Genomic DNA, 24,418 nt, shown 5'->3' on the forward strand with positions numbered 1-24,418 from the left:
CCTATTCATTCTTGCAGGTCTGTCTTATCATGTGAGCCAACTGTTTTCTTAGAAACCACTTTCTAGTTGAAAGATGAGTTGTTTAAGAGCTATCAGTTGAATCCACATGGGTGCGTAACTGCCTAGTTTGAAGAGGTTATTTCAACAAGGAAAGTACATACAAAAATGTATGGTATATTTCAGATAAATGACAATACCATCTGATAGGGGGAAGTTGTATTATTTTATACTTTTTTTTTTCTACAAGGACATTGTAGAAGGCTTGATGTAGGGGTTAAGTTTACTCTTGGGCCGAGAAGTGCTGTGTCACTGCAGCGGGTGGGAGGGAGCGCTAGTCAGGAGGGCGAATGAATGAGCGTGTGTGTGCGCAATTCGTGGTGGTGGTGGGAGGTTGGGTGGCCGGGTGGGTGGAGAATGGGGATTTTAACTCCACGTTCCGTCATATGACACACGTGTCCACCCAGGGAAACTCCGGTGATGACGACGGCGACGTAGCAGCTATGTCATCGCTGCGTGCTCACTCCTCCTCTCTCTCTCTCTTTCTCTCTCCCCTCCCTTGCTCGTTGGCACTTCCTGGTCATGTGACATAGCCTGCTGCTTTACTTCCCTTCTCTCGTGCCTTGGTTGTCTTTAGGCTAAGCAATTTTTGTCTGGTTTGTGACTCGTAGTGTGCGTCAGTGTGTGGTTGCGTTGTGAATTTTGTTGAAAGCGGCAGACAATGTGACTTAGGGGGGTCAAGTGGTAAGAATGTCAGAAAAGCCCTGTAGGAAACTAAAGCTTGCTCGCGCGAAGGTACTGAAACTAAAACAGAGATATCGAGAGAATGAGAGAGAGAGAGAGTGAGATAATGAGAGAGACAGACGGAAAAGGAGAGAAAGCGAGACGGAGGCAGACGCAGTCAGATGGAGAGAGGGGGAAGGCTGAAGCGAGTCAAGATATAGCGAGCTCGCCGAAGTTAATCCAGACGGAGCGCAAAGCAGACGGGGCTCAGAACAAGAGTGGAAGCAGACAACGATCTATGCGGACGTGATGACCATGTCCTCCACCTAACCCCCTGTTCTCTTCCTCCTCCATCTCTTCCCAATTGGGTTCAAAACACGCAACAGTCTTGGAGAGAGCGATAGAGAGAGAAGAGGAGATACAAGGCCGATCTGCAAAGTGTTAGTGACACAAAGTGGGAATGGCCAGCGAACACCGTAACCATGATGGTGCCGACGTCCAGACAGCAGAGCGCTAATGCGCCGATAACTACAGTCTTAACGGTGGACTACTGGAGGGGAGAGAAGTGTTCCGTCCTCAGCGAAAGACACTACGCCCGTCTTTGTCCCCTGCCTCCTATAGGAAAGAAGACTGTTTCTCCTCATCTTGCTCTTCATGTGCCTTCCCCGCCACAGACACAAAGTACTAAGTACTAAGCGATCGAATGCGGTTTCGTTTTTTTTTTCTCTCTCCAGAAAACTCCAACTTCCCTGTGTTTTTCTCCCTCCCCTCCTCCTTCCATAGCGTTTCTCCTTTCCCCTTCTCCCTGCCTTCATCTTCCTCTTCCTACCTGCTGCCATGGAAAACGCCGCTCGCACTCGCTAGTGCACAGTCCGCCTGTCCTTGTTCATGTGGCCAAATCACATCGCTGTCATTTCGTCCCTCCCTCCCCCATTTTACCCTCTCTCTCGGAGGGTAGACGAGCATGGAAATTATAGGCTGTTGGGGGATTATTGGATATAGAATGTATCGGCTCACTCCGGTTGCCTTGAGCGCAAACCTTCACCCTCGTCTGCAGTCCTCGGGTTCCTGGAAGAGGCAGAGGCGCAGAGGCGCAGAGCGAGCGATGGTAGTCAGAGAGCAAATTTCTTTATTTCCTCTCCACCAGCCCCCTCGACTCAGCTGTCTCGGCATTCCCAGATCCCCTGATCTCGGGTCGGCCTGTTCGTCAGCTACAGGTGGGGAGGCTAAAGCTTGTAGGCATCCTTTCTAATGGGGAAATGGGAGAGCGGCACAGAGGCAGCCCGAGAGATGCGAGGCTGAGGGACCGCCATCAATGATCTTCCCTCCGCGCTGGGGCTCCATCCTGGCGAGCTTGAAGCGGCCATAAAAACATGGAGGAAAATCTGTGCGTTGGAAGATGAGGACATGGGCGATGCGAAAACGTCATTGATGGACAATTTAATGTCGCTTTTTCTTCTGCCTTTTTTTTCCAAATAATTTTCCCGTCGATGCCGGTACGAGCCTGATTCGCCTGGCGGCTTCGGTCGCCGCTACTCTCGAAACCAGAGCAGCGCTTACATGTCCAAAATTATGAGGGCTTCGCTAAGGCAGCACAAACATACAACAGTGTTATGGGAAGCATAATCTATTGCATCAAAGCTGTTTGTGTTCACGGCTGTCTGCATTGGAGGAGGAAGAGAGATTTGCTGATTGGTGATAGCTCTGCTGCAGTGTGCTGTTTCCTAGGCTGCCGCTAGCGACAATCCTCCAGTTCTCTCTCTCTCTGCCGCTCACTGCGCACTCCTCCATTCCGCCGTACGTGCCCACTGTGGCTCAGATAATGGCCTCTCACTCTACACACACAGAAGGGAGAGACGGGGGGGAGGAGGAGAAAGAGAGAGAGAGGGAGGTGGAGCGGTGCGAGGGTGGGAGGGAGGGAGAGCGAGTGAAAAGAGAGTAGTGGCGAGAGCGAGAGAGAGACAGCAAAGGGAGGGTGGGGGCTCGACGGAGAAACAGACTGCAAAGACCCAGGGCGCAAAAGAAAGGGGATATTGAAAAGGGGAAGGGAGGAGCGCAGAGAGATAATGAGAGAGGAAAAAGGAGTGAACAGAAAGCGACGACCGTAAGAAGGGGAGGCAGAGAACGGGAACGCGTGCGGTGAGGAGGGGGGGAGGTGTGCGTCTGTGTCTGTGTGCGTAAGTGAGCGTGTGTGTGTGTGTGTGTGTGTGTGTGTGTATGCGACTGTGTGTGTGTGTGTGTGTGTGCGCGCTGTACAGCCTGGGAGAGAGAACAGAAACCTGAAAAAAAAAAAAAGAAACCTTCACCATCCAGCGCTATACCACACAGTGCTTGCGGCCGCTCTCCTGGCAAGAGTATCCCATGGTCCTCTCTCTCTCCTCTCCCTTCTGTCGTCTGACCGCCGCTCGGACACCTTGGACCATGTAAGTAGGCTCTGCATCGGCTTTTGCCTCACGTCTCTCCTCTCAGTGGTGAGGGAAGGGGGGGCTTATGTATCTATGTGTGGATTTAGGTGAAGTCTCCCTTATCACCCCTCCCCGTTTCTTCATACAAACCCCCCCCCCCCCCCCTTTTATTTTTTTTCTTTGTTTCACGCTGTTAACCTTAAGGGGCATCTGCTGCGCGGTGGTAGAGTGTAACAGGCTTTGTCGGATGCCGGCCGTAGGACTAGGCTTGTTTAAAGGTCTCCCAGTAGAACTTAAGAGTCTGCCCAAACAGGTTCAACAGCCTATTCTGGTCTGGTACTGGTATCCTGGTTATCGTTACGTGGGCATCGCGTCACGTGCATGTTTATGTGTATATGTATCAGAGACAGAGTCTTAGAAGTAGAGGAGTTTCGAGTGTGTTGTAAATATTTGTTGGCGCACGTGGTCTTGCGCTGTCAGCGGCGCCTGGCGTGATGCTGGCTAGGTGTCCATAGGTGCACTGCAGTGCGTGAAGAGCAGAATCTCAGCCCCAACTGGAGCCACTACCAAGTTGCTTTTCATAATTTTATAAAGTAAATGTTTCACAAAGATCTGAGCACAGTCTGGTCTTTGTCAGCCATCCACTGGAGGCTGGACTCCTTTTCTCTTTTTTGCAATGTAAGTGACAATGTGTAGTACAATAGTCCGCTTTGAGAAAAAGAGGAATAGAAACTGACGATGTGACTGATAACGTGTGACTGTGGATCGTTGTGGTTATGGTGTATTTTCAACACAGCACTTTCTCATAACTGGTGCGTACAACTCCCCCCTTTCCTTTCCTCCCCATCTGATTCCAACCATAGTGCAGACATGGGGCTTCGCACGTATAGCACGCCGGCTGTTCACTGCACCCACCCCCCCCCCCCCCCAACCTCCCCAACACACACACACACACACACACACACACACACACACACACACACACACACACACACACGCACCGCTATAGTGCCACCCCCCTGGGACTACCACCAGACACTAGACACAGAAGGTGGATTCAAAGGGCCTGAGCAAGCTGCCCTTCCAGTAATAAGCCACTTCAAAGGCTCATTTCAATATAGTCAAACGATGGTGAGGATGGACGTCTAGCCCACTTCCACTGTCAGCCACTGAGGAACTCGGATAAAGGTGTGCAGAGCTGCTTCCATCTGTCAGGACCTGGGACTAGTTTATATTTTTGTCAGCAGGCTTATTTTATGTCGGTGTGGCACGTCTTCAGGTTTGTGTGTCATATTGATGAGGTGGGTTGTTATTGTCGGCTGTTTGTATCTTTAATGTTCTTATTTGGGAAAGTGTATGTACCGTGTATGAGACACAGTTGCAATACTTTTGCAGGCTGCTCAGGTCTTTCCTCACATTAGAAGACACAAATATTATGTTTATTTTGATAATATTTTCGCTGCAGTTGATGCCAGCTCGAAAGTGAATATGTTGTTAAGCCCTAATGGGAACTTTGTCAATAATTGCTTCACCTGGCCCTGGATAATCTTTGTTTATTTTACCTCCTCTGACTTTATTAATGATCACCTATCTGTGGCAAATCACCTTCAGTGTTCTTTATGCTTTTTCTTTATTTGAAAGAATAATTGCGTGAGATGAGAAGTCACTCATCTCTTCATTATAAAAATGTATAATCAAGTTAATACATTACATACAGAATGACTCAACACGCCCTAAAGCCTCCTGGCACGCAAGCTTGTCTTCGATGGCGTTTGTAATCTTTCTCAAAAAACAGGAATGGTAATATATACAGTCTAGAGTCTATTACAGTCCAGTGGAGTATTATAGCTTTTGTGTAAGTTGTTGAACTTGGCTGAATAAATAATTTAGGAATGGTTTTCTGACTGTGACTAACTTGCGTCATGCTCTGCACAGCTTGCAATCTTACCAAACCTTATCTATCTAACCATATCATTTTATAGCATCCAATTTGAAGAAGTCATGCAGGGTTATCTGAACTCTTCAGAAGTCTGGGTCAAACTGTGGTTCAGGTGTGCATTAAGCGACACAGGATGATGAGATGTGGATGTGTTTTTTGCGGGGGTTTTGTATGGTGAGCTGGTTTTAAAATGTTTCCTTATTTTTACAAGGTCGCAAGAGGAACATTTTACTTCATTTTTTTTCGCCATATACAAATAACTTCTGAGTACCTTTGCAATATACAGTACTTTCCAATCCACGGGTGTTGTAGTTGTTGCCTTCACAACTCATTGCTCTGCAGAGCCAAGCTGATCGTCACATGACCTGTGACTTCAACACTGGCCTGTTGTGAAATTACTTCTTTAAAGCAACAGTAATTAATTTACTTCCCTAGTCCCACTGACCTATCTTGTTTTATTATTATTATTTATTATTATTTCTAGATTTGAAGTGAGCCAACTAGTCAGACATGTATTTATTTTTGAAGAAAATGTGTGAGAAACGCAATTCCTTTTTTTCACTCAATTAATTATTTTAGCTTAAATAGATCATGATTGTAAAGCCTCTCTTTCTGGCTTACTTTTCACTCTTTCTGGTGCTAGTCCACCAAGCACTTGCAGAACTAATTGATTGTATCCTCTTCTTTACCCTTGCATGCTTTATAGGTCTGTTTATGTGGACTTTTCCAAAAAAAACCCTACCAAAAACAAGTGTCACACTGTGTTCCGCACTATATACACCGGGCAAGGGCGTTGGATGTTTATTGCAAGTTCAAGTTTCATGTTTGTGCAAAATAACTTAACTAATCTAGTTTTACTATTCCTTCACTGACCTTTCCTCATCTCTGCTTCTCTTTTTTTAGACTGTTTTGGAAGTGGGTTCGGTGGATGGCCCCAAAAGAGGAGGCCAGATGGAAATTGGGTCACATGAGCGCCTCCAGGAAGGCACACTGAGCCGGGACCTGGTCAATGGGTTGAGGCGCTTACCCAGTAATGAAGAGTCATCGATGGATACAGAGCACCAGCGGGCAGGGAGCGAGCCCCCAGAGCAGGGCAAGTTTAGTGAGCCCCAACAGCAGCTGTTTTGCAGGAATAGCAACATGGGTACAACCCCTGGTGACCCTGTCCACCAAGCAGACATGGAAGACGCCCATAACCTGGTGGCTTTTTCTGCTAGTGCTGGCTCTTTGCCTCCCTCCTCCTCTTCTATTCCCCTCCCAATGCACCCCAACACAACCCAGCTATATGAGAAGTTTACCCAGGAGATGGGCTCTGATGGTGCTGAGACTAGACCCTCTGCAAGGGCTCTGGAAGGAAGATGCCAGCCTCCAGAGGACCTGAATACCCTCCAGACTGCACTGAGCCAAGCTAAGCATGGACATAAGCCCCCAAACTGTAACTGTGATGGACCTGATTGTCCAGACTACCTTGAGTGGCTGGAAAAGAAGATCAAGCTGGCAGCCCCTGAGGATAATGGGTCTTGCAAAATGGAGGGCCCTCCTCCAGATTCACAGTCTAATCACCAGCAGCCTCACTTGCATCATCATCCTCAGCCCTACCCCTTGTTAAATGGAGCCCACTGTCTGTCCAAACCTCCTATTCCCTGTTCTCCACAGGTGCTATCTATAGCCAAGGAAAAGAATGTTAGTCTCCAGACAGCCATTGCAATAGAGGCTCTGACCCAGCTATCTGGCACTGGTCCACAGGCTGCAAGCTCCCATGGCCATGTCTCCACCAACAGTCACAACCATCAGCATCACCAGAATGGAACTCACTTAAACCCGTCCTCCCACAGCCCCCTCTTGTCTTCCTCACGCTCACAATCCGTCCCCCCAGGATTACACCCTAGCCAAGAGTACCTGGGGTCTTGGGAGCAGCACAGATCCCAGTCCCAGGGTCAGTTGCCCCACGACTCCCCTCTCCCATCCTCTACCTCTCCCTTCCCAAGTCAGGGGAAAGCCCCGGGCCCCAACCCACATCCGCAACAGTGGCAGGAAAGCTCTCATGTAGGCCTTGCTCAGAGGAACCAGTGGATGTCTGTAAACTCTGTGGAACAGTCTAAATACTCTACTCTGGCCAATAGTAGCACAGACCCCATGTCAGAGCTCAAACAGCTGCTTGGGGACACCAGTGGCAAGTTCACTAAAGCTTCTTTCAAGCTTCCAGTCCATCATCAATACAGCCCGAATGACAATATCGGTAGTCAGGCCCAAGGCCAACCAGGGATTGCCAGAATAAAACAAGAGCCAGATTCTGCTGAGTATTACTATCATTCTGCCACCATGGGACATTATGGCAAGGTGAGCGCTCAACACCAGGGCCAGCTTTACCCTGCCCCCCCTCTGTCTCCTGGCCAAGCTGTAATTCGCCACTCAACTCAGGCAGCCCTGCAACAGCATCTTCACTACAAAAGGAACCTCTTTTCTAACCACCCATCTGGCTTCGGAGCTCTGGGCCCAGGGACTCCATCAGCATGCCAAAATCTGAAGAAGTGGTGGCCCCAGATGGGACCTGATTATCTAAATCCCCTAGATATCAAACAGGAGCCCAAGGAACCTAAAAAGAAGAAAAGCAGCCAAGGTTCACCTGCTGTCAAAGGTATGAGTGGGATGCTAGGCCCTCCTCTGCCTAAACCCAAGCAAATAGTCATTAAGAAGACTAAGCAGAAAGCTTCCATGCCAACCTTCCTGCCTCAGAATCAGATCACCTTACAAAAACCCTTGGTTCTCACTCTAGACAGAGCCCTGGCCCCCTCCCAAGCTAGCCTGCAACCAGGTTCTCTCCCATCTCTGCTCCTCCCCAGCAACCATACTCAGACTGCTGCTGCTGCAGGCCTCCCTGCCCCAGCTGAATCTCAGGTAACCGTCTCCAACTCCTCAATGAACCCCTTTTCCTCTGCATCTGCTTTGTCAGAAAACACTCCGGCAATCATAGGCCTTCTGTCCCAGCCTGCAGCCCCTGAAGTCCATCCTAGCTCAGAGGCAGAGCACTGCCTGGCGCCTAGTGACAGCAGCAGCAGCACTACCACCGACACGACACCTCTGACCTCTACAGCTACACCCAACACCTCACAGTTACCAAGCCTCACCAATGTGGACCCAAAGTTCGAAGAACTGATCCGCCAATTTGAGGCTGAATTTGGGGACACCGCAGCCCTAGAACCACCTGCAGTCAAGCCCATGGAACAAGCCCCCACAGAACCTCAACCGACCGTAAGCAAGTGTCAGCTCAGTGCTAACTCAGACATGCCCGCGTCATCAGGCGGCCTTGTGTTATCATCTATTACCCAGGCTGCCTCACCCAGCTCTGCACCACCTGCAAAGGACCAAGGGATGGAGGACGACAAGGACAATGCCTCCTTGTTAACTTCCAATGTGAGCCCATGTGAAGCAGACTCAATCCAGGCCTCCAAGATGAACCTAACAAGGGAGCAACGAGAAAAAGAACTGCCTCTCTCTCTGTGTCAGAAGGACCTGTTGGACCAGCAGCAAAAGCAACAGCCCATTGCGATAGAGGACTCATTCAATATGCCCTTTTCACCGCTGCCCAAACGCATGAAAATCGAGGGTTCAGGGGGGGTGACAGTGCTTTCAACCACCTGCTACTCTGAGGAAGACACCCCCACCAAGGACAGTTTTCCATGCTCTCCCTCCCTAAAGGGTTTTCTTGAGTCTCCCCTACGCTATCTGGACACCCCCACCAAGAACCTGTTGGACACACCTGCCAAGAACCTGCAGGCAGAGTTCCCCATCTGTGACTGCGTTGGTGAGTCAGTGTGGATGTGTGCCAACAGAGGTGTACCTGTTCTATGATATTAGGTTCAAATTAGAGTACAACTTATCATAAATGTCTTTATGCCTTCTCTAATACCACAACACACTAAAGACATTGCTTATTCAACACCAAGCTTGGTGCTTGATGCTTGTTGTGGGTTGTCCTAAGTTGGTGGCCCTATCTTTACGATTACAGATGTAATCTACAATCTGCAGCATTAGAATCCAGGCAGTGTTAGTTAGCCCCTTTACCTGTTGAGCCCTTATGAATCAGAAAACTTAACAGGCACTGTCTGGGCCAAATACTACACATTTCACTTCAGCGGGAACACCATCGGATGATTCAATCTTCTTCTGTTCCCGCTCCTCAGTCAGGGCGCTTGGGTGACTATGTCTGAGAATGTGTGTGTTGCTAGGGTATGTGGCTGTGTGTGGGGATACAGTGCAGACCATACAGTCTGCTACAGTGTGAGACAGTGGGGGAAGCGGGAGGGGACAATAGGGGAGGCAGAGGGAGGCTATTGTGTTGGTTTGGGTCTGGCAGGCAGGCAAAACAGAGCAGTGTGTTCAGTCAAGCCTTTGTCAAGAGAGAGGGGTACAGCCTGGTTTGAGGGCACCGACTCACAAATGGGTAGGTTTGCTTACAGTAAAAGTACCATATTATAACACACATAACTGCATTCACCATACAGAGATGTAAATCCTGTGCATAGAAATTAAGCCCATGTCATTTTTGTGATAAAATAAATGTTTCCATATCACCCAGATCTTAAAGAATCCTGTCAGATAGTAGCCAATATCTAACTAGATATTTTTCCACTTGTACCAACAATGTAAAGGAAGCAAGTGTGCTTACAGTATAGCAGTATCCTTAAGAGATTCTTTGAAGTAGGGAGTCAAATAAAACGTCCCATGGGAAATAATAATTACAATTTACACAATTTTACACCATTTACAAACAGCAATTTACTTTTTTCTTTAGCAATAACAGGCTTGAGGCTTTCCAGACTATTTTCATCTGACCATAGCTGCTGATGGGTGTTAACATAGGGTTGGATTGGAGTGGTGAGGCACTGTAAATTGAGCCTTGCTGTCCCCAAACAGTGGAGTGAGTGCTTAGGGGTGTGTGGGGGGCAGGGTTAGCCCAGCAGCTGCAAGGGAGACTTGCTATACTGTGTGCTGTTGCTGAGAGTAAAGGCCGCCAAGCAACAGGTCTCCATAGTGAGGCTCGCACATTGCCGCCATCCACTCACTGTCTTCTCCAACTCACACATGTGCGCACGTATAGGAAAAGTATCACTCTTCCACAAACACACATACATGCTAGCGTGCACACATATAAATACCACCAGAAGCTAATTCCTTTTGCTTGCCACTATTCAATCTCTGGAGTTTTAAAGAACACACAAACGTATACAGTGCACACAGACTATTGCTTTATTTTCACATAGGAATTTGGTATGACTCCTGTACCTCCTGCTTTGGGCTATACTTATGTTCCTCCTCAGGGGAATGTGGCCTCAGCAAGGTCACACATTGTACATATTAGGCTGCTCTCCGTGTCAAATATAATTTTAGGATTTGGCTTGTGTACCCACATTCATTTAGCAAAAGTACGAAGCCTGAACAATATCAGAAAATTTACGGCATTTTCATTGTTTTTCAATAAATATTGGCAGATTCCACCCGGGGATAATAACTCCAGGCAGGTATAGAAGAGCACATTTAACCAAAACTCACTTATCCAAACTTGCTGTTCGACAGAACAAGCTCTTTCTTATATTTACAGCCAACTTTATTAGATGGTTACATGGTTCTGGTGACTGCAAAGCGCAAAATAATTGTCTATCGTCACAATTTGAGACTGTTACCCATACAGTCTACACTTAAAGTAACAGTCAAAGAAGCATCATCAGAACTTAAGTTGTGCGTTCCTGATCATTTTTAATGTATTGATATTGTGATTATGTATCATACTGTGAGTAAATATCATAGGGGATGGTTATAGTTAGATAGAGATGTGTTGGAAAGACTGGTAATGTCACTGATTGTGAAACTGCCTTGTACTTTCTGTACTAGGCAGTGTGAGACAGTAATACCTTCTAACTGCAGTAGAACAGTGGAACAGCAATTTACATGATTACACAATTAGGAGCTGCAGAGAAGTCACAGGACATGATGTGTAACCATTGAAAGGGAGGTCTTTTTTATGACCCCTACGCACACTTAAATATATCATATTTACGGACACACCCATTACTCCTCTTGTGCAGTCACGAACATCCTCCATAATTATCCATCACTCCCTTTGAAGCATTTTCTGCTTGTGCTGTTCGCACCCACTCACCACACACACTGCAGCCACCACCCAAGTGTGTGTGTGTGTGTGTGTGTGTGTGTGTGTGTGTGTGTGTGTGTGTGTGTGTGTGTGTGTGTGTGTGTGTGTGTGTGTGTGCGCGCGCGCGCGCGTGTGTGTGTGTTATCTTTGTATCATTATTAATTTGCAGAGAGGATGCATAGGGGCAGCCACTGCTGCACTTTAATTATCACACATTAATTAATAGGTACATTTATCACAACCTGGCTTAAATGGAAAGTCTTGCCTTAGTAAATCCACAACTAAGTAAATCACATTTCCACTGAGAGATTCTAAATGGCTTATACAATACTATTACATGTTACAATTGAAAATGGTTTCATGCCTTGAGGTAATGTGTTCAATTATGCATAGAAGGCATAAAAAGTAGAATGTTATAGTGTAGTCTGAGAGATTGCTCATGTGAGGGTCTCATATCGCTCTCTCACATCGTTAGCTCTTGTCCTGACTCTTCCCTTTGCCTTTTCTAGAAGAAATCCTGGAGAAGGACGAGGGGCCCTACTACAATCACTTGGGATCTGGACCCACCGTAGCCTCCATACGAGACCTGATGGAGACCAGGTGAGACTGCTGTATTTTCTAACCACTGAGAAGCCAAAGAAGAAGAACGATTCTCGCAGCTGTGTTGAATGACTCCCAGCTCACAGCAGCAGCTTTTTGTGACAGAGCTTTATTATTATTTTTTCCCGAACAGTTTCTCTCTCTCCCTATTTCTCTCCTTCTCACTGTATGTTAGTATAGGGGGGGAGTGATGAGCTGTCTGCTGAGCCCTGCTCATAGCAGGAACTAGCATGGGCTAGTCCCCCCCCATAACTCTCTCTCTCTCTCTCTCTCTCTCTCTCTCTCTCTCTCTCTCTCTCTCTCTCTCTCTCTCTCTCTCTCTCTCTCTCTCTCTCTCTCTCTCTCTCTTCCACTCCTGGTTTCTCGCTCCTCTGATTCCGCCCCCCAGGGGGATCCGTGACCCAGAATCCAATAGGAGGGAACAGGAAATGCATCACCATCATCAGCAGATCACACAGAGCAGGAGATTAAATCCAGAGAATAAATAAATGGAAAACAATAAAAGGAATTAGAAGACAGAGGGCTGGCGAGGAAGAGAAGCAGGGAATCATGGAGACTGACAGTCAAATCAAAGAAAGAGAGAGGGAGCGCTTGAGGTAAAAACAGGATAAAATGTAATGATAAGGTTCAGTTATTTCCACAAATTAACAGTTTGTGTTGTTTGAATTTTTATACTGTAAATTACCTCAGCTGCCACCTTAGCTGATCATTTTGGATAGGATCGTAAGCCCCTTTCCCCCTTGATAGCCATAAATTCACTGGTGATGTTCCATATTGGCGTCATGTGGGAAAAGGAGCCGGTGTCCATGTTCTGGAAAAGTCTTTCCCTAAATTTCCCCACTCTCTACCTAATATAATTTAAGAGAAAATGCCGGTACGGCTGGAATGTAAGAGTATGTGAATGGAAGCAGTAATATTGTCGGGCACTGACAAGCATGTAAAGAAGAGGTGGAGCCAAATCGGAATCCTCGCAAAGCACAAATAGTGGCTTTTTACGAGTATTTATTTTGTCCCCGCTCCGTCAGCGGAGGGAACCGAGTCCGTCCAGGAGCAGCGGGGAGACCGGGAGGTGGAAACCGAAGCGCTGGTCTCTTGAGAGCCAGGAAAAAAAAAACAACAAAACAAACCGATTCAGATTGTACGTCCGTTGCCGACAGATTGTCCAAACTATCGCATCTACACTGGACATAACAAACTAACACTAACCCATTATGTAATTTATCCGTAACAGTCATCTAATGTGGGAACAGACTCCATACTGAACTTCTACATAAAGCAGGTCAATGTGTGAATGACTACTTACTGCCTTTGCTGGATATTTTTTATCTAGAAATGTTATGGATTCCATGTGGGAAATAGTTTATAGTCTCGACTCTTGGCTCTTGAAAGAAGGTTGATGTAGGGTATTTTAGTATTACGTTAAGTGCTCTATTTTCTGGCCCTCCTTGTCAGAAACCAAGGCGAAGTATAAGTGTGGCTTTTCTGACAGACAAAGTCCTGTTCCCTTCGGTCTTCAGACCTTAATATTAATTTGGTTCTCAAATAACATTTATCAGTTAAAGAAACAAATTACATTAATTTGTTTTTTCAAGAGCAAAAAGTCCTTTGGTCTCTTAACAACATAGATGGCATTATCCATTCCAAGCTGTCTGTATATATACCTTGTGCACCATTAGGTCGAAAACATTTATTCTTTGTGCAGATTGAGACCCAGGCATTTCATTTTGTTTTTATCATTCTATTGAAGATTTAAACCTGTTCAACAGTAACCCTTGACTTGTCCGCTTAGTTCACTGGCAGCTACATTTGGGTATTTTGCCACCGCATATTTGCCCGGCACTATGACCCGCTATTATTCATTGAGGGGCTTTGTTTCAATAAGCCCTTGAGTCATCAGACCCCAAAGAGGACAAGGAGACCGGGGGGAGGGTGGTTCCAGGGAAGAGGAGTCCCCTTTTGTTTGTTTGGGGGGGTGACGTCAAACCCAAAGCCCTCCATAGTCTCTGGCTGACCTTTGACCCACCCCTGACCCTGCCGGGCCACCCCTGTGGAGTCACAGCTTACACCCTTCCCGCGTTCTCAGCCTCCTCGTGCTGCTCGAACCCATTCAGAGGGAAGCCTGGTGTTCCCTCGTGTCCACCGCCACACCAAAAAACCTCAGGGCAGCTGCTCTCAGAGTGGCAGGTCACGGAGTAGTGAAAAGGATAGTGCTCTGAAACCACCCCGCCCCCTACACACTGTCCCACTTTCACTATAACAACTACCAAACACAAGCAGCTTTACACACAGCACATACTTACAATAATAAACACAAACACTGTCACAATCAGGTGTCTCAAACACGCATGTCCACACAAAAACCCAGGATTAGGAATGTTGAAGGTCTGCCATGTGAAGGCTCTGTTTCGCTTGATATGGTTTAGAGGTTTGTGGTGCTGGGCTGCGGTCACATTCGCTACATCTCTGTGAATCTCAACAGAGCCGTGTGAACGCTGGCGTTAGTCTAGGTGGTAAATACAGATGCTGTGGCTTATATAGGTAGTATTTTAAATTTGTTTAAAAACCCCTCAACCAAACTGAAATGAATCAATGAGATGACAAATTGTACTTGGTAGATGGGTGTTCATTTGAAAAAAATGATGTATCTTGGGTTTTCCAACTCAAGCACCGTTGTTCTCCCCCCTGTGTAGGTACGGAGAGAAGGGCGAGGCCATCAGGATTGAGAAGGTGGTGTATACCGGCAAGGAAGGAAAGAGCTCCCGAGGATGTCCCATAGCTAAGTGGGTAAGTAACCACAAAACACATTAATCTTTCTGTCCAGAGTGCAGCAGTACTGTGAATGTACTGTAAGAAAAAGTCCAGGTGTGGAAGGAAATAAAGAGAAAAAGAGTGAAGAAACAGCCTCCAGTGTGCCTTTGCCTTACATACTCGTGCAGCAAAGAGGACACCTCAGACACAGACAACATGAAATATCAGTATGCAGAATGCTTATATGCACATTAGAGCCCCTTTCACACATGCAGTCTTTTCCAGCAATTTTCTGGAATGGTTCCTGCATGGTGTCATGTGTGAATGGGAGCATGTGAGAATCTGTTCTTTCCTACCTCAAGACGTAGTATGATTTCCGGGATGGCTCTGTGTTACGGCTGTGTTATGAATGGAAGCAGTAACATTGCCGGAACTTTCAAGTGTTCAAGTATTCAAGAGGTTTATTTGTCACATAGCTCATGACATGTAGAGTATGGGTGAAGCCGAATCCGAATATGGTATTGGCAAAGCACAAATAGTGGGTTTTTATGAATATTTATTTTGTACAAATATTTAAAAAATGGTTTTAGGGAAGAAAGAAAAACATTTGGAAAAACACGTCCAGTCTGCACAGAGACAGGTCTTTATATTCTTACATTTTATTCTTTTATTTCTTAGAAATGCCACTCAGACACTAGACATGTCTTTTAAAGTTAGAGGTGTGGTTCTGATACCCCAAGGGTCCAAAACCGATTGTGCTCGGGAAGGCCCGATGACGTCATTCTGCATAATAATTAGCCATGTGCTTCTGTATTATGTGAAACAAGTTAACAAATTAGGTTAACTATAATTTAAACAAATATCCAAACCTCATGTATACACAGAGCCAGAGATGGAGAGATGGGACAGGGAGAGAGACAGATTATCCCAGTAATTTACAAGGAACTATGTGTTAAAGGGACTTAACACTCAAACTACCGTCAGTTTTCCAGTTATGGCAGTGATTCGATTGAAGCATTTCCATGCACAGTTTGTAGGTCTTGTTTCTTCAAACTGGTTTCTACTCAAACTTCAAAGCAGGTTTTCTCTGTTGGAGGCAAAATGTTGAGGTTTTCTCTGTTGGAGGCAAAATGTTATATGCGTTAACTGAATTCACCCATCTGGAAAAGTTGTTACATCTTAGGGTTTAGACGCATGCGCTACCAAGAAACCTGAAGGAAATCCAACAGAGTGTTTACAAGTCCAAATAAATCCAAAAATGGGGTGTAAATCTCTACGTCTTAGATGGGCTTCTCATAACACAATAACAACCTCACACCATTTATAGAAATCATATTATGTAGTTGTGGTGTGGGGGGGGGTGTGGTTTTGGCTGTATACTTGTCGCTCGTTAGACTAATCAACATGCAACAGGTAAAACCCTTATCCCCTCACACACACAGAAGAGGAGCCCTTGTCATGACATGTATTCCATCTGCTCCGGGCTTGTTCCAGCTTGCCCATACCCTACAATAAAATGGTGTGTTTTCTGAAAAAGCCAGAGGGCCCTGAAAACGCCACTCGGGTGCCATGTGGCAGGCATAGCTGGCACAGTGGTTTTCATAACAATTTGTGTAATCTGGTACTGTGGTTAACTGAGTAGGATGTCATTATTAGTGTGCATGTAAATCCACTGCTAAATCCAATCCTGTATTCACGAGCCTATGCGATCCACAGGAAAGAGTGATGGGATAGAAAACCGTGCAATCATAAAGGACCACTTGTGCAGTAGATTGCTGCTATTGGCTGTGGCACAGTGGTTAACATGATCATTTGTGTAGTTGGGCGATGGCCCACACTTGTGTAGGTATTTTTGGTGATTGCCACCTCAGTAGATGGACAGCAGACACTTGGTTTGACTGAACAAACTCTGTTATCGTTCTGTAGTTACAAACATTTGCACACTGATGACCTTGCCCAGTGCAACATATAATTGAAGGAAGCAACATTGCCTTGTCCAGTAATACCTGGACATGGTCTTTGGTTCTTCGGTTTCTTCTCCACAAAGACTTTATCGAGCTGGCCCAGGATTTGAGTTGGTCACAACGCTCAAAACTCTCTTTCCTCAAGGCTAAAATACAATAAAACTCGTAAAAGAGGACATTCTCCTAAATGTGAAAATCGGGGGAAACGCAGATAAAAAAAGTTCTGAGCTCTTGGGTATTAGGTTGTCTACATCAAAGCGGAGATGTTGTTTGACAGTTTTTCAACACCTCAGTCAAAACCATTTCATATTCAGGAGGTCAGACAAAAAAGGGTTTTTCCCCTGACAGGACTGATAGCTAATCAAGGAAAGATTTACGCATTGTGTGTGTGTGTGTGTGTGTGTGTGTGTGTGTGTGTGTGTGTGTGTGTGTGTGTGTGTGTGTGTGTGTGTGTGTGTGTGCGTGCATGCGTGCGTGTGTGTGTGCATGCAGGCTCAGTAAGGGGTAAAGCACAGACACCCCGTCACACTTTGTCACCCCAGGACTGTAAAAGCAGCAGAGGGTCCTTGATTGTTGCAACTGGCAGGACACCTCCATGCCCTCGTCCCAGTCCATCTTGCTAATGGATTTATGGATTCAAAACAGTTACCCTACCCAGAGAGAAAGGCCATTATTGAGCTGTTTGTGTATGCACGCACACACACACACACACACACGCACACACACACACGCACACACGCACACACACAGACACACACACACACACACACACACACACACACACACACACACACACACACACACACACGCACACTAGCTCTATACTAACACACCCTCAATAGCTGTTGCATCAGGACGAAGAAGGTCGTCCTGATGCAACATGTCTGATAAAAAAAACATCTTGCTCTTTCAGGTGATCCGCCGTGGCAGTGAGACAGAGAAGCTGATGTGTCTGGTGCGTCACCGGGCGGGACACCACTGCGCCAACGCCGTCATCATCATCCTCATCATGGCCTGGGAAGGTGTGCCGAAGGCCCTGGGGGACAAGCTTTACCGCGAGCTCACCGAAACCATCACCAAGTTCGGCAACCCCACCAGCCGTCGCTGTGGCCTCAACGACTCGTGAGTTTCAGATGGGAGCTTAAGCAAAAGCTTAATATATGTATATTCAAATCCAGGTAATATCTGACCCCACCTATTGTAGAAACCCACCAATATTAAGTGTGACTCTGGACATTTTACCTGGTGCAACCAATACTGTGTTTGCAAAGTTAGAAAGCCCAGTCTCATTTGATCAACTTATGAGAGTGGTTAGATTTTGATGGATATATGTTTTATATAAAGGTGATTACCTGGGGAATTGATGAGGCAATCCACTATGGCGCCACAGAGAAATGTCAAATCCCTGTACCTTGACATAACGGATTTGCTCCAAAAGGATGCGGTATCTGTTGTTCCTAGGAGTGGCTACTCCACCTACTCTGCTCTATAGCAAGTTCATCAAGAAATCCACAATATTCAGCAATATGGGCAAATATATGATAAGATTCAATCTCTAGATTTGTCAATACGAGTGCTTCATGGTTGCTGTCTCCCCCTGCAGTCGTACATGTGCGTGCCAGGGCAAGGATCCAGACACCTGCGGGGCATCCTTCTCCTTTGGCTGCTCCTGGAGCATGTATTTCAACGGCTGCAAGTACGCCCGCAGCAAGATGCCCCGCAAGTTCCGTCTACAAGGAGAGCGCCCCGAAGAGGTACTGTGAAACAACTGACTATTAAACCCTGGTCCTTTAGTTCTCATTGACTAAACATATTTTTTTTATGGTTTATCTCACTTTGAAACTTGAATGCATTGAGCTACCATTGTGGAACACTGTGTTATTGTCCTGACCTGACCTGTTAACGTTGTGCTTATTAGGAGGGAAAACTCAGGGATAACTTTCAGCAACTGGCAACCAGAGTGGCTCCGCTGTACAGGCAACTGGCCCCGCAGGCCTACACCAACCAGGTTAATAATATGGCCAGAGGCCTCTCGAGCTCTTGCGCACGCATGCACGCAACACACACACACACACACACACACACACACACACACACACACACACACACACACACACACACACACACACACACACACACACACACACACACACACACACACACACACACACACACTCAAAGCAGTAACTCAGCAGCTCATGGTCCAGGCTGTGACCTTGTCCTCCTTGGCTATTCAGGTTGCAGGGAGTGGGCTCACACTGTTCGGTTCACTAGGTTTGGAACATGGAGACACACTGGATATCAGTGTGACTTAAGGCTGAGTAAATAAGGGAAAAAGTCCTTGCAGCTGAACAATCAAATATCTGAGAAGTACTGTATGTGGTTTGGGAACTTGCTTCATGCAATTGTACTATCATTGTATATATGTATACAATGTACATATATAAGGGAGGGAATACAGATTGCTGATTCTGAGAATAGTGTTGACTCATAAAATGTCTTAGAATACAAAAATGTGGTTGTATAAACAATTGAAAATGAATAATGGAGTGTTTTATCCTCCAGTTATCATATCCATATAAAGTACTTAGGTGGGGCAAAATATATGGCGCACAAAGAATGCGAGATAGAATCGTGTGGAGTCTTGTTGAACTCTCCAACTGCTGAAATGTAGAGAAGAGTTAAATTGTTAAAATTGTATATAGGTACACAAATTATATCTACTGTGATATATTGCTGTATATTGCTTTATAGCTGAATGTAATTTTCTCTGTTTTGTCTGAACCTCAGGAATAGTAATTGTTGCATGAACCCACAGAAAATGCAATATGCTAGGTACATCCGTTACCCCAATGTGATTTTGGACTGCTGTCCACTCCCGCAGTGTATGACTGAAGCAACTGCTACGGACTGCAGGCTGGGGCTGGAGGAAGGCAGACCATTTTCCGGGGTCACGGCCTGCATGGACTTCTGTGCCCATGCTCACAAGGACCAGCACAACCTCCACAACGGCTGCACTGTAGTAAGTTGACTCACAGCCTTTGAATCCACAGTTGCCTGACCTGCATCACGAGGCATACTTTTAAATGTTGGGGGGGTGACTTCTGTAATCACAAGAGCTCTTTGTTTCTGATGTATTTTGAGCATTGTTTATGTGCAGAGAGCCTCTAGTTTTCAAATACAAATTACCCCCCTCTAGTGGCAAGAATAAGGCACTGCGACAAGGCACTGTTCTTAACTCTTAATTTAACTTCTAATGGATAATTGATCAATTATAATTGTGACTTAATGACAAAGGACAAATGGACAACAGGTCAGTGACATTTAGAATGTTTCTGATTGGTTGATGAAATATTGGATATCCGCTGCCAACAAAACTTGCTCTGTGTTTAGCACTGATATTAAGCTTATAAAGCGTGTTCACTCTCCTCAAAATTCCCCTTAAAATTGTTTCTCATGGGTTTACGAGATAATAATAATAATATTGCCATTATTGCTCTGCCTCTCCCAGGTGTGTACTCTGACAAAGGAGGACAACCGGAAGGTGGGGGAGATCCCTGAGGATGAGCAGCTGCACGTGCTGCCGCTCTACAAGGTTTCCCTCACTGATGAGTTTGGCAGTGAGGAGGTCCAACGCCTAAAAATTCAGTCAGGGGCCATCCAGGTGCTCCAGGCCTTCCGTCGTGAAGTCCGTAAGCTGCCTGAGCCAGCCAAGTCTTGCCGACAACGCCGCCTGGAGGCCAAGAAGGCCGCCTCAGAGAGGAAGAAAGGAAAACTACAGCAAGAGACCCCTGAGAAAACAGTGGTCAAGACTGAAGTTGACATCACTGGCTCACCGCATCCCCAAGGCAATAAAGGTAGCTAAAAAGTAATGAATCCACAACTAGGGAGAAGGATTTATAAATGGTTGTCTTGAAATATTGTTTTTCTAAGTCATTTTTAGTACACTTGCGTTGACATACAGTAGTATTTGATCATACATGAGGTTTATTTGAAGTGTCTTGGAATGCAAGATGCTGTTAGGTGTTGCCAGATAATAAAAAGCTGTAAATCACAAATTGGAAAGTTCTGTCAGTTATACTTGCTGTTTCCAATAGCGTTAACACTACTCATTTGGAAATGAAGTAAATTCAAATGAAGGCGCATACAAAATTTACATTTATCGGTGATATTTGTAAAGGTGTATTTCTGTTTGGAACATGACCTCTGTGTTTTCCACTCTTAGACATCGTGAAACAAGAGGTAAAGCCCACCATCAAGAAGGAGCCTTTTAATGGATCTTTGGAAGGCTACCCTGTGCAGACGACAGACCCCTACAACGTTTACCCCCATCCTGCCTACTATGCAAGGGGAGGCCTCCCTCCCAATGGCCAGCCCTCTGCAAAAGGCCCAGTCAATGGCTACCACCCCAATCATCCTGCACTACCGTATGGCTACTACAATTACCCTCCTAATCCTCTTTTCCGGCCTCAGATGAGGACCTACGAGGGTTTGCATGGCTCTTGGTCCAAAGCAGGCTCAAAGGCCATCCAGGTGGACAAGAAACCTGATGTGCAGAGCCTCCAGGCCCGGTTGGCCCAGTCCTACCCCAGCATTCCTGAGCAGATTCAACCAGAGTCTGCCAACCAACGCAGCGCTTACCCCCAGCAGTCTGGATACAGCCAATCCCGTCCCTCATCCGTCTCCTCTGAGCTCTCCAACAGAGGCACCCCGGTCATTAAACAGGAACCCATGGATGTGCCATTGTATGAAGGCACAACACCAAGTAGGTCTCCCACCAACACGCCCAGCACCACTCCACAGCCTGTCACCTGGCCAGGGCACAAGCCTAATGGCAGTATCATGCCTACAGGCTGGGATGAGCATGGAAACCCAATGCCAGGCCCTGCAGTCTCGCCCTTCACCCCAAACAAACAGCAGTTCCACCAGCAGCCATCTACTTATCCCCAGCAGTGGACTGCCTTCCCTGGCTCAAACACCCCCATTGCCTCCCCCACTACTTCCCCATCACCCTCGCTGATAGTTCCTCCTTCTCCATCTCCTTCCCCGCACCCAAGCACCCCACGTCCTGTGACCCCACAACCTAGCATCCCTCACCTAGGTTTACCGCATTCAGGCACTTCTCATCCAGGGATCCCACAACCCGGCACCCCTAGCCCAGGCACTCCCAGCCGCTGGGCCAGTGCTGCTCCCAGCCCTCAGCCTAACAACTGGGCCATGGGGACAGCAGGTTATGGTCCTAGTTTGAAGCATGGCAACCCTGCCGGGCCTTACCCCGACAAGATGTGGTGTAAAGCTGGGGAGAGTCGGTGCTCCACACCACTGGGGCTCCAGGAAAATGCCTGGAAGTCACGTGGAGGTTCAGTGGCAGGAAACACCCCATCTCCGGCCCCTGAGGGCCGCCTTTTCCCAGACACTCTGCAGCAGTCTGAGCAGGCCTGTTGGGATCCCGGCACAGCCGAGAGTGACATGGAGAGCATGAAGTGTCCAGAGGATGACGACGATGAAGTGTGGTCCGACAGCGAGCATAACTTCCTGGACCCCAACATTGGTGGAGTCGCCGTGGCACCAGCTCACGGTTCCATTCTGATTGAGTGCGCACGGCGGGAGCTCCATGCGACGACACCACTCAAGAGGCCAAACCGCACCCATCCCACCCGCATCTCCCTGGTTTTCTACCAGCACAAGAACCTCAGCCAGCCCATGCACGGCCTGGCCATGTGGGAGGCCAAGATGAAGTTGCTGGCAGAACGGGCTCTCCAAAGACAGCAGGAGGCTGCTCTGCTAGGCCTCTCCCAGGATGACATCAAGGCTCTCGGGAAAAAGCGCAAGTGGGGAGCTATGGCAGCAGCGTCCGGCGTAGCGCTTGGACAATCCAAGGATAAGCGGATGGGGCCAGTGACACGGCTGGCTCCCACACTCCACACCACTTCCACTGTCACTGTGTCTCCCTACGCCTTCACCCATCTCACTGGGCCCTACAGCCGCTTCGTCTGAGGTCGGACTGACTGACAGTAACACGCAGTCTGATGCGGTGGAAGGCTGAAGGGAAGGATTAAAAGGGGATGTGTGTCTCCGATGTCCCTTAGTGCAGAAACCCTCCACCTTGCCCCCTCCATGGTCCAAACGGAGGAGGCAAACATTTTTCTGACGTTTTTTTACCTCATGTCAGGCAGCAGTTTGGGCCTCCCGCCAACAGACACACTGCCTGTGGTGCTCTTCCTCTCTGTTCCAATGGGAGGAACTCCATTTCTTCTTGTTGTTCATAGAATTTTAATGATCCTAATTATTGCTATTATTATCAATATTATTATGATTGCTATTGTTACTGTACATGTTGGTATTACAGGTATTGTTATTATTATGATAATGTTGTTTTTGTTTTTGCTATCATGTTATTAATGATGTGATTGTTTTGGTTTTCTATATTATTATTTTAAGAGTCAGTCGGAGTCAGTCAATTGCTTTTTCCATGTTTGGAAAGCGCCTGCCCAGTTTTCTTTTTGACCAATATATTTTTGTTTTTTTTAAAATATTTTTTATAATTCTTTTTCATCGTTGTGGAGTTGGAACCACTCTCTGCACCGCAAGACAATTTAAAACGAAAATCCAGTTAAATTTCAAAATCATGTGTTAAAAAATGCTTTACAATAGACTTATCTAAACCATAGATATCCAAATTAGTGTACAGCTACTAGACTGATTATAATCTCAAATCATGTATGCAGACCTGCGCCCATTTACAATGTTCCTCCTCTTGTCACGAAAAGATTGGTGTTCCACCTCTTTCTCCTCCAGCCCTCCACTGGTGCTCCATCTCTGTAAGCTCCCCAGGAATCTACACAGTGAATACAGTGCAAATACGCCTTACACCTAGTTTATATGTTTCAGAGAAGTGAATCAAATATTTTTTAAGTGAAAAAAATATAATGCACTGGTAAACAGCAAACAAGATAAACATGGATAAATGTTTATCTATTTACAAATTGCTGCCTGTTGGGTCTTGTGTCTAGTAAAAAACTCTGCATTTGTGGACCTATCCTGTGGCGACACAAATCTTAATGTACATTTCACAAATTAATTAATTTCAACTTAATATAAGGATCTTTCTTTTATTTCATACATCTCAAACTTGCTCTGATTGGCTATCGTAAACTTAAATAAGATTGGTGGTTGCATGTTTGGCTTCCCCCCTCCACATGAAGCATAAAAGCTTTATGTCTCCACGTTGGATTGTATCCTCTGGATGAGGTATTAAAATCTGAGGCACAGTGCAGGTTTTATACTCTCGAGACAACAGCGCCTATTTGTGGAAAGACATTAACATGTGAATTGTGTTTGCTGCTTCCAACGATCCAATCGCAATTGAGTATATTTTTCATACACAAAACTTCCCCGTTGTGAATCTTTGAAGACGTGTATGAAAAGTATTTGCACTATATTCGCTCCATAGCAATGTATGTCATGTCTGCTTTCTTTCCTTGCGGCACCTGACGTTGTATATGTGTGCTCTTACTGAAACCCTGGACAAGAGAGTATTTGCAAATTACACCTGAGCATTTGTTTGCATCTGCCCACAGTACCATTGGGATTTGTTGCATCAGGATGTTTTTTCATAGACGCCTAAATATACCCCAGCTTCATTTTTTAAATTTTAGTTCTGTCCTCTGCTAACTTCATGGTTTTCCTCGGCGAAAACAAATGCCTTGCGTTATTTGTAACTATGATCTCAAACCAGGTACACTTCAACCATCCAGAGAGAACATGACCTCCTCTGCTGTTACAGAAGGAGGCAGTGTTTACTCTGTAAACTCTAGAGGGCAGCACTCACCTGCTTTTAATGTGGTGCACAAGAAAATCCAAGCACTTGAGTTCCATCTCCAAGCTTGTA

The 24,418-nt window shown here is 46.3% G+C and overlaps 1 protein-coding gene across 1 annotated transcript; it reads left to right on the forward strand.

The window, feature by feature from the left end:
* Positions 1 to 3,068: 3,068 nt before the first annotated feature.
* Positions 3,069 to 22,539, forward strand: tet3 (tet methylcytosine dioxygenase 3). The gene is made up of 10 exons (XM_080004013.1): positions 3,069 to 3,143; positions 5,968 to 8,869; positions 11,725 to 11,815; positions 14,506 to 14,599; positions 17,441 to 17,649; positions 18,131 to 18,281; positions 18,446 to 18,535; positions 19,412 to 19,549; positions 20,039 to 20,384; positions 20,753 to 22,539. The coding sequence occupies exons 2-10, from the start codon at positions 6,016 to 6,018 to the stop codon at positions 22,522 to 22,524; spliced, it is 5,745 nt and encodes a 1,914-aa protein (XP_079860139.1). The 5' UTR covers positions 3,069 to 3,143; positions 5,968 to 6,015; the 3' UTR covers positions 22,525 to 22,539.
* The last annotated feature ends 1,879 nt before the right edge of the window (positions 22,540 to 24,418 follow it).

This window comes from Zeus faber (assembly GCF_960531495.2).
Source record: "Zeus faber genome assembly, chromosome: 7".
Lineage (NCBI taxonomy): Eukaryota > Metazoa > Chordata > Actinopteri > Zeiformes > Zeidae > Zeus > Zeus faber.

Excerpts from the sequence above, each read along its gene's own strand:
- tet3 (XM_080004013.1), top strand. The coding sequence starts at position 6,016 with ATGGAAATTGGGTCACATGAGCGCCTCCAGGAAGGCACACTGAGCCGG. Across the intron at positions 8,870-11,724 it reads CCCCATCTGTGACTGCGTTG|AAGAAATCCTGGAGAAGGAC; the intron begins GTGAGTCAGTGT and ends TGCCTTTTCTAG. Across the intron at positions 18,282-18,445 it reads AAGGAGAGCGCCCCGAAGAG|GAGGGAAAACTCAGGGATAA; the intron begins GTACTGTGAAAC and ends TGTGCTTATTAG.